The sequence below is a fragment of the Cheilinus undulatus genome, linkage group 4, assembly GCF_018320785.1.
Source record: "Cheilinus undulatus linkage group 4, ASM1832078v1, whole genome shotgun sequence".
In the NCBI taxonomy this organism is placed as follows: Eukaryota; Metazoa; Chordata; class Actinopteri; order Labriformes; family Labridae; genus Cheilinus; species Cheilinus undulatus.
The window spans coordinates 17940803-17951720 of NC_054868.1; the positions used below are offsets into that span (position 1 = coordinate 17940803).

Genomic DNA, 10918 nt, shown 5'->3' on the forward strand with positions numbered 1-10918 from the left:
AGGCAGGAGTGGTATGACTTTAGATATGAATATAAATTTAAATCAAAAATTCAGTGTATCTTTACAGGTAAGGCAAAACACACAGAAGTGTGTTTAATAAGTCAAGTAATCTAAGCACATTCTTCTCTTTTTTTTAACGACTAGTCCTGTTTCACTTTGTGCCCCTGAGTGTCTGACCAGCAGAGTTTGATGGCAGGAGAGGAGATCTACATCGCTTGGTAAACAACAGATACCTGCTTAAGATATCAGTAGTGTGTAATCAAACCTTAATGTTCATTTTTAGGGTTGGAAAAACAGGATCAAATCAGCAAGCACTGATGTGACAAGGTTAAGTTTGGAGAAAATTAAATATTCTGCTGTTTGTTGGTGCTGTGGTGTTCTCCTCACAGGCTTCCATCTCGTCCTGCTCTAAGTGAACTCCCTTCATTTAAAAGTATTGAACTTTGGGTTAATGATATTATTGCACAGTAGTAGAGCTGCAAGGGGAATGTAAAATTAGGCGTTTGATACAACCCTATTGTGTGAATACACTTATCCCATCAACCATGTTATATCAAATGAACTCAAACCCTTCGTACTTCACATCTCCTATTTTTGTCTCAGGCATCAGCACCCGACCGTCCAGCGTAAATGCTATGATATATGTGGCAATCTTGCCGGCGTCCTCCTCAGATTTCAGAGCCACGATGATCTGATCGTCTGTGTCTGGAACAAATTTAAAAGAGGAGAAGCCGTGGGTGGGGTTGAGCGGTCCAACATGCCGTACTGTTATGTAGTTGAAGTCCGCGGGGCAGGAAAGCAGGAGGTTGGTGGCACGGCGCTCATCTGCTGTTTCCTCGTAGTACTCATGACTAGCACGGCGAGGGAGGAAGAACCAACGCTGAAGACGCTCGCTCCACGCTGCTGATTCATGGATAAGGTAGCCTTTGAGACAGAGTTGTGGAAAGGAGAGGTCAGTGAAGTAATATGAAAAGTTATGAAAATCAAGTCAAACTTCTTTTTAGACACTGCTTTTGGCTTTTTCTTATCAGGTAGGTGTCTCTCAAATGCCCATCGTCTTACAATCTTACAATTTAATAATTCAAGTTTTGTAAAGGGAGCAAATACCACATCATCCAATGTGACTTTAAAGACATTTCCTGCAACCTTGATAGTTATGTATTTACTTTTGGCTAAAAGCACCTCTAACATCTGACATCACTGCCCTCTGTGCTTAAATAAAATTTAAAACCAATGTTGTTTCCCTTGAGCAATAAAATAATTACTATTTATTTAGTCAGAACCTGGTGGTTGGATCCCTGTTGCGCTCCTCAAGGCGTTGTAGTGTGGCACCCAGTTTTCGTGCTCCACGTCACCATGGTAGCCGACAACTTTCACCCACTCTGGGTGGTTGTTGACAATTTCCCCTGTGGTAGTGGTCCACTCCTTCCCCAGTCCACCAACATACAGGTGCTCATCCTTGACTGCCAGCCACTCAGCCTTAAATCCTTCACATAGAGAGTGGACAGATGTGTAAAAAAAAAAAAAAAGACAGCACTGACCCTCAAGAGTAAAGCATCTGTATGTGCCTCGGTGTGTGTGATGTGGTTTTGCTCTGTCCAGCAGCAGGCATCATAAACCACTAGATCTGTTTCTCAAGTGTAGCACACTAGAGCAGTTTGATTTGCAAATTCACACAATCATGACCAAAAAGAACGACATATCACTACTGCCGTTGTATGCCGATTTACTGTTCGTTTGGTGACCATTTTATATGAATGTTGATATTAATATGGGATATAAGGTCGTCAGTCTGTGTATAGTGATTCTTTTTTTTTTAAGATTTATTTTGTGCCTTTAATGATAGAGGAGGACAGTGGATAGAGCCGAAAACGTGGACGAGAGAGTGGGGAGAGACATGTGGGAAAGGGCCATGGGCCAGATTCGAACCTGGGCTGCCAACATACATTGGCTACGCCTTAAACCACTCGGCCACCTGTGCCCCTGTAGTGTTTTATTTTAAAACAGACAGGACTCCATGTGTTTTCATGACTGACTTCCTGTCAGGGTGGATCTGCTCTGTTCAACCTGTTCAACAACTGCTAGAAGCACCTTTGTCAAAAATAGACTTGCTGCGTAATAAAAATGGAGCAGAGTGGCATGGCCTTTCTGTCATGCGACTGACAGCATTAGGTGTAAAAACTCAAGGACTGACTAGATAAGGAGTGATCAACTCCAAGTCCAGAAGGACCATGAACCACATGGATCTTATGGCTCTGCAGGTTATAGTGTTTGTGTCTGCTCCCTGTTGTTTTTTCTGCCAATGTCAGAAACTAATTTAGAGAAATATTCTGGCAGCTTGTGAATTGCATTTTTGTTATGCAGCTGGATTTCTTCTTCTGTTTTAGATTCTGCATTTGGCCCTTTATTGAGAAATGAATCTGTTGAGGAAATATGAGGAAGAGAGGATGGGGTGACTTGAACCAAAGGGCTGAGGGACATTGGATAACCAAAGAGAATGTTGTCAGTATTTACTCTCTTTAAATGTTGAGTAACGGAAAAAATATAAATGTTTAAGTAGTTAGAATCAAAGAATGACTGACCTTTGGAGACTGAGCCATCACCATCTGGTAAAATGACCCAGGGAACAGCCTGGTTGCCCTCAATCCTGTACACCACACCTGTGCGGTCGTCCACACTGTACAGGTGACCGTTGAACACCACCAGCTCAGACAGCTCCATACCTGTAGTAAATCAGATATTGGGAAGGCCACATGCTTTCTGAGAACCCTTACAGAGGCGATTTATACTAAAAACAAGAAACAGATCAAATTGTACACATTTTCGTACCTCGCCCTTTCTCAGCTAGATGGCTCTTCAGAGTGACCATCTCAGCATCCCACTCCACCTGCAGAGTGTCTGCACTGTCTGACACTGTGAGGTAACCTCTTTTCATGTAGCTGATCCATGTCTGGTCCTTAGAGCTCCGTGATGCTGTGTCTAGGTCAGCAATTACAGCAATGCGGTAGCGAATGCCATGACTTGTCCTCTGTGGCGGACTTAACGGATACGTGTCATTGTAAGGTTTTTCCCGTTTTTTGTGTCGGGAGAGACTTCGAGCAGTTTGCCTGTTAGAGTTCCTGAATGGGTCATCCTCGGCATTCTGGTGTATTTTTATACCGGAAACCCTGTTGTGATCATACAGTCCAGTAGCACCATCTCTGTCCCCCACTGTCCTGTGCAGGTACAGCAAAAGCACCAAAGCCAGCAAGGTCGCCACAGTGATTGCCCGCCATTTAGGGTGGAAGCGCGTGTCAGAGGGGGTGGCTTGTGTCATGGACGCCAAGGCCAGAGGGAGGCCCCGGATGCCAACACTGAAAGAGCTCATGGAAGAATCATGGTCATCTTCTCTCTCAGGTGCTGACTGGGGTTGATGGCCACTAAAGCCTGGGATTAAACAAAGAAAGGCAAATCAGTAAAAAGCTGGGATGGGGCAGGGGGTGTTTTGACAAAAATCTAAACTCATTTCAGTAAAAACAGCAGCAAGAAAAAGACAATTTGACATTTTAGTAGAGAAAAAAAGATATCCCTCCAGAAATTCAGTTGTGTCAAAATATTTGGTCAATGTTGATCACATGATACTCTATACACTTTATAGAATAACCAGTAAGTGTTTCATTTTAATGAAAGAATCATATCACTTTTCTAACTGCTTGATTTTGTTAAATTCATCAAAAATATCTCTAAAGTTTGAATAAAAGACTGTGAAAACAAAAGGCGGGGATATGAGAGGCTGAACACAGGGGAGGAGACAGCATGTAAGAAAAAAGGCTCTTGTTCTCATTGTTCTTTGTTCACAACATAGCTTTGTTGTGTGCTCAGTCAAAGCCTCTAATGTGCATACTGAGTAGGTAGCTGGCACGTCCTACATCCTGAGGACAACGAGACTTTAAATTAACCCAGCTGGGTTCTCATGTTAATGTCAAGTTATTGGATTTGGGTGGATTACCACCTTGACCAATGAGAAGCTCTACTCCTCTGGTGGGTCAGTTAAATGCAAAGGCCATACTGGATGGTGTAAATATTTTATTTACTTTACAAACACAACTTTTTATATTTTCATGACTCCTCTTTGAAGGGTTTGGCATGGGACACTGAACAAATAAAATGTAGCATCCAGCTTAAGTAATACTATTTGTTCATGATGTTATTTCAGCCAAGGGTTTACTATTTGGACATCATAAAGAGGTAGCCCACTGTCTGCTCAAATCAAATATATGCTTAGTCTATGAAGAACTTCCAGTTTAGGGATGCAAAATAAATGTAAAGAGAAGATAACCCCTTTACCTCAGCATAATCATATTTGGCTTTATTTGTTTTAGGTTATTTTGGGGGGCTTTTTCCCTTTATTAGATAGGACAGCTGAAGAGAGACAGGAAATGTGGGGAAGAAATGCACCAAACATGTACCAGGAATGGGAACTGATCCCATGACCAGTGTGTTGGGGACTATAGACTCAGCATATGGAGCCTGCTCTGCCAACTGAGCTGAACTGGCACCCACTATATTTTAGTCCCATCAGCCAATTGAAACAATTAATTTAATTCATTGCAAATAATCAAGTATGTTGATAATTGATAATTACAACAATTATTGGTAGATTTTGAATATTGTTTTGGTCTGTGTATGCCTTTATTGATAGATGAGGACAGTGGATAGAGTTGGAAACAGGAATGCGAGAGGGGCAGAGACATGCAGGAAAGGAGCTGCAGGCCAGACTTAAACCCAGGTCGCCCGTGTACTGGTAGATTTAGAGATAATAGTAGCAAAACAATCAGAGAGGGCTTCTGAATGACATCAAAACTTTCTACCAGCCTATGAAACAGGAAAAACTGAGACCAAAGTCAGACTCTCCATACTGGTCAATCCAGGATGCTCTTAATCCATGGAGTATTGATTTTATTCATAAAATCAGAAGAAGAAAATTAACAGCACAAAGAATTTTTAACCTGTCTAATCAATGTTACAAAGCTACTTTAGCTGGTTGTGTGATGGCATCAGAGTGTGATTTATTTAGCATACATTCCTTAATTGCATTTTCCACACCTGTGATTAATTTATCAAAATTAGTGGGAATTCTTGACAGCAATATTTTAATAAAGCGGCTGAGCACACAGATCTTATATCATAGAAGCCAAGATGATCAGCCCTCTGAGGGTCTGCGCCCTTTTTGTTTGGAATAAGGTTTTGTTTTCTGTTTTTTTTGATACCATGGACATTTTTGTGTGACAGTACTGAAAAGCAGCAAAACTCCTCTTTGTATACCAACATATTTTCTTGTGTTTGACCATAAAAAAGATCAGTTTATCCAATAGTTCACTTCTTCCCTTAGAAAAGCTCTTACTTGATTCCACAGCTAGGTTTACCAGATGCCAGCACAAAATTAAGGGACACCCCGGATGGACACTGGTTTCATGCTACATCATAGCCATTGGCTGATACTGATGCTAAATCAATATATCAGTGCATCTCTGCTAAAATCAATCAAACTTTAAGAAATCTTTTTTCTTGCCAACCCTAGTTTAAAAACAACATTTCTAGCTTTCAGTCACGTTAGTGGCACAGAGGCCTAGAAGAAAGACAAGCTTTTGAAAGTAGCAGCCACCTTTGAATACTCTTTGGAGCTGCGGTGTAGGCTTTTGATTCTTCATTTCTTCAAAGCATGTTTACATTTTTATTAATTGTGACTCTTAAGTTTTGTGCAGATGTGACCCTTATACAGCATCCAGGACACTATTATTTTAATAACTGAAAACAGGAGTCCTAACTAGAACTTCAGTGATGTTTACATGTGTCTGGTAGAAAATCCTTCCACTTACAAAGCCATCAGGATGAATGCCTTCAAAAGTGCAGACAGCTTTATCCATTTTTGATGTAGGTCAATAATATTGCCATTTAGGAAGTGAAGAGGAAGACATTTTTATTCAAGAATAGTTGAGTGCTAATAGCTCACTTTAGCTAGTTAACATTACTGATAGTAGCAGGATGACTTGCAGATGTCCCTTGCCATCAGAGCTGTAGTGCAATAACATTACTTAAAGGCAGTCATATTATGGTCAAATTGACACAACACTGTGGCAGGATTAGGAGAAGTTGATTAGGCATTAATATCTTTAGTTCCCTAAATGGACAGCAGGCGTATTTAAGAGATATTGACAGATGTAAACTGGACGTTTTAAACTGTGTGCTCTTTTTAAAGTTTAACAAAATAAAGTTGTAAATGGCACGACCCAGGTGGTGGATACTTTTGTTGAAACCAAAATTGGTCATTTTTGTTGGTAGGTCCACAGATGGACACAGCTTTGTTGCTTGTAGTTGAGTCTATCAGACAGATAAATTCTAACTCTTTGACTAATTTTTCTACATTCTTAGGTCCACTAAAACCCACAACAGTGTTCAATAGCATTGATCCACCATCTCCTCCTCTCTGGGTTTTCTTTCACAGATGGGATTCTGTAGATGGCTTGTCTCTTCATCAGCAAGTGACGACCAACTGAATAAAAACTATCTTTCATTTAAAAAATGAAGCTAGGTAAAAAATGTACTGGGCAACCAAGACCAGCAACTTCTCCATGGTAACAGCAGTAATCCTTTCTGGTCTAGCAGAGCTATGGATGGCTGATCAAAATGCAAACTGACCTGACCACATAGTTCTGTATTGTAAAGATCACTCTTGAATTAGATATTGCAGAGAAAGACTCACGGGAAAGGGGATGGTTTGGGTTTTGGAACTAAGAATAGGTAGTTGCAGGTTTGTAATGTTTTTGTGTATTGCTGCTAATTGTTAACCTTGCAAAGCAGATGGATACACCTGTTTCCTTGTCTTTCACTGGCGAATCCATCTTGCAAAGCTCCCATCTAAACCATTTGAGCCCGGTTAGAAAGTGACAGGACCAATCAGCGACGAGGGGCAGTACTTTCCGGCGCAGCAGAGTGGTGACGTTAACAAGCAGCAGCAAGAGCTGGTGCAGTTATGGAGGAAGAGATTAGCGTGGATGCTGCTAAAGCATCAGTTTTATCAGAACTTGACAGCATTTCTTCGTTAAAAGAACAAAAAACAGCTGTGAGTTGTTTTCTTTTCAAAAACGACAAAAGTCAAGTACTTACATGTCTATAGTCGCCATGTTTCGCGTTATTCCTCAGTAGCTGCGCACGCGAAGCTCGATAGCGGCTACTTCACGTGTTTTGTTGCTCTGATTGGCCTGTAGAAATGTGACAGAACGTTCACCCAATCACCCTCCAAGTTTTTCTCAAAGCCTCTGCCTTTTCTCAAATGTTTCCTATTGAAGCTTTCCCAGATGGACGTGTAAAAACAAATCCATCTGGCATGTCAGGTTAGCTAATTGTAATGATTTGAATTAATACAATGTTACTGATACATCAGGATGTACACCTGCTACTTCTGTTAAAAATGAATTAAAAAAAAAAACAAACTATCAGTTTTCTCCTTAAGAGCACAAAAATACTTTTAAATTGCATGTTTTTAAATGGAGTTTGGTAGGAGACTTTCTGATGTATTTTAGGTAGTGAGGAAGTGAAATTGCCTATTGGTTTTATACACAATGTGAAGCAGATTTGTAGCTTAAGTTAAATGTTTGGATTGTCAGTTGAACTTCAACGCAGACACTGACACACACCAGAAGAATACCATCCATCTGAGCTGGTTTGTCATCAGCATGGACAAAGTTCTGCCTGTTTGTTGTGAAACATTTTACCTATGTACAGCAAAGCCTGCTGATTCATGATTGGTCAATGCAGCTTGGACAACAAATGTACAACAGACACCAAAAAAGACTCAACATAGAGAAAATCACTGCGTTTAATCATTGATTTTAAAGAACAACCAAATCTTTTACCATAGTAATGATGTGCAGAGTAAAAAATTGGTTCATTTTTTTCTAAACATTCAAAAAGATTTTACTACAGTGAACCTTTTTTTATTTATTTATTAATTTTTTTGCTTTAGTTGAAATCTGTCTCTTCTGTCATTTTCATTTCCACAAACCGGTGTAGAGCTGCTTTGCCAACAGACACCCTCTCTGCTGAAACATGAGTTGAGTTGAGTTTATTACAAAAACTACAGTGCTAAGGTGACCCTGAGCTTTCTGTTGTCAAAGGCATCCAACAAGTATATATATAAAAAAAAAAAACGACAGCACAATCAGACATTTGCTTCTAGGGATGCACCAATACCACTGTTTTCAGACCGAGTAACAGCACTTAAATTTAGATACCCACCAATAAAAAGTACAAATATGAACACTTAATAATAGTGTTACAGTTCTTAAAATAATTTTGAAAGCTCATTGTATTTTCATCAGATATTCCTCACCTTTTCTCTTGCCAATTTAGCAGTGCTTAGCTTGCTGTCTGCTCTACATGGGGCATCCTCATTTATGTTGAAATATTACAAAACTTATATAAGCATATATTGGAGCACTAATTATTCAGCTATTCAATACATTTAAACAGGGAAAAGGCTTTTTTTTCCCCTTTCGCATGCAGTGCTATAGGTGTATTTCCTTCAGTCTAGAAAGCAGTTTCCTGAAAAAGGGAGCTGCTCTGTTTGTTATCACAATAAGATCGCATGAGATTAAAATGCATGATTGTATCATGACACAGCAGAAGGTAAGCACAATGACAGGCTCAAAATGAATAGGATCATGCAAGAGTGACTTACAAATTTATGGAAGAGGTGAAAAAAATTTCTAGGTGGGACTGAAGTAGCAGTCAACTTATGTCACTAAGCAAATAAATTATTTTATTTAGCAACCAGAGGATATGTTGTAACAGTCAACAAGTTGTTCGTCTCCATGACAGAGCAATTTTAGCCTTAATGACTATGTATTCAAAGATGTCTGGGTAAACACAGACTAATGAGAGGAACAACACGCCCAAAAGCAATGGCTAACATGCAAAATATAATCTTAAACCTCATACAGACACACATCATTACTTCTACCTCTCTGCCTCCTCAGCTGCTTTCACTCCACAACTCAAATGCTCATTAACACACACACTCATCGAATTAGAAAACTCTTGGCTGATAAATAAAGCCCTCATTGTCGCTATTGAACACATAACCCTGCTGTGTGTAGAATTCAATTATTCACCCTTCCTTTGCCTCGTCTCTCCTGAACATGCTGCCATCATCATGTTGGTCTCCTTCGCACGCATTCCACAATAAACATCACGTCCCTTCAGCCCTCAGCCCCACATGAATATCAGATTGCTATCTCAACAAGTCTCCTCCTTTCCTCTATTTAAAACTATCTAATCCTACTTTTAAAGAAAGGGAAGAAAACTAGGCTTTGTCAAATATAATAAAACTTGGGTTTTTCAGGAAGAACAGGTTCTGCATGCATTCTCACCTGTAAATAGTACAGGATGTACAAAGTTTAGTAAAGCTGGTAAAGAGAAAGAAGGCCTGGTCATTATTTAGCAGTAGGCATGGTGATCACAGTAACTCCTGTACAAACAGCTTTAAAACTCACTTTAAAAGCCAGGCGCTCGTCTTGGTGTGGGCTTAACTTTTTATGTGTAGTTAGATGTTAAAGCCTACATAATCCCTGGTGTGCTTTACTACTGAAGACTCCATTAAGTTTCATCATCATTGTTATTTAGGATCCCAATATGAACAGCACCAGCTTTAAGATGTTCTTTCTGTGTCTATGCTTGTGTGCTGCTGCTTTTGAGTTTAAATGCTCACAGTTTGTCCACGGCCCATTTCTTTTTTCTTCTCAAACCTAAACTGATCCAAGAGCAAAATCAACACAAAACTTAGTGTGTCACGTTACAGTTCTCATGTTTATTATTTTCAACAAAACACCTACACAGTTGCAGTTCCTTGAGTACAACACGTTTGTTACATTTATAGGAGACAGGAGCTGTAAGGTTTATAGTGAGTACTACTGTTTCCAGCACCAATAATAGCATCAATAATAAACCCCCTACAGCTCTTTTAAATCCGTGTGATTAAGAGATGTCTCAGTGTCTGTTCATGGTATCGTATTCTTAAAATATCAATTTATGACAAACACTGGGTAAAATTAGGAAAATATCCATGGGGGAGGATCATTTTCAAGTAAATGTCAGCTGTTTGTTTAGATGGTTTAAAGTCATGTATGAAACATTCGAAGTCATCGAATGACAAACCCCGTCGAAACTAACAAACGCGTTTACTTTATGCAGGTATTAACGTGCAGACATACAGTTATTAGAGAATAAACTAGTGTCCAGGCATATACATAATGTTACTTTCTATCTGTTAAGTGGAAAGAAGCTGTTTCAGTTTTCTTTGCCCTCATCAGATGCCACAGTATGACTGCGTCAGTAGTCCGTGTCCACACAGCCACGAAGGCAAACTGACGTCAGTCAGTGAAACACTAGCCGGTAAACTTTGACCAGCTGACACCAAAGGTGACAAGTGTTACCCCAAAACGTTGACTTTTCAGACACGTTGTAGTTCAAGAAAACAACGTCGACGCGAGAAGGACTGTCGGTTAGTTTAACAGTTGTTAGTATAAGAAATAGCGGTACGTCGTTACCGTCTTAAACTGTTACTCATAAAGCTAATGTAAGCTAACGTTAGCTTCTCCTTGCTAGCTTTTAAATGTCTGCTAACGTTGCCGTTACCAGACATTTAGTAAGTGGACTTACCGCTGACTTGAGTAAACCGATTATGTCAATTGTTAGTTTGAAAAAAATGGAGACTTCAGGACTTACCGGGAGCACAGGGTCCCCATGTCCGCTCGGCTGGCCATATTTGCTAAACTGTGTGGGTAACGTTGGAGGTTAATCGGCAATTAGCTCCTCCTGCCTGGAGACTCCAAAGCGACAGAGCCGGTGTCGTTTCATTCCTCACACCGTTTAACTCCTC

At 40.0% G+C, this 10918-nt stretch overlaps 1 protein-coding gene across 1 annotated transcript; it reads right to left on the reverse strand.

Annotated features, from left to right (window-relative positions):
* Positions 1-550: 550 nt before the first annotated feature.
* On the reverse strand, positions 551-10914 carry cant1b (calcium activated nucleotidase 1b). The gene is made up of 5 exons (XM_041785171.1): positions 10765-10914; positions 2830-3426; positions 2583-2723; positions 1284-1487; positions 551-924 (listed from the first exon to the last, which is right to left on the reverse strand). Exons 2-5 carry the CDS (start codon positions 3365-3367, stop codon positions 554-556), a joined length of 1254 nt encoding a protein of 417 aa, XP_041641105.1. The 5' UTR covers positions 3368-3426; positions 10765-10914; the 3' UTR covers positions 551-553.
* Positions 10915-10918: the final 4 nt, after the last annotated feature.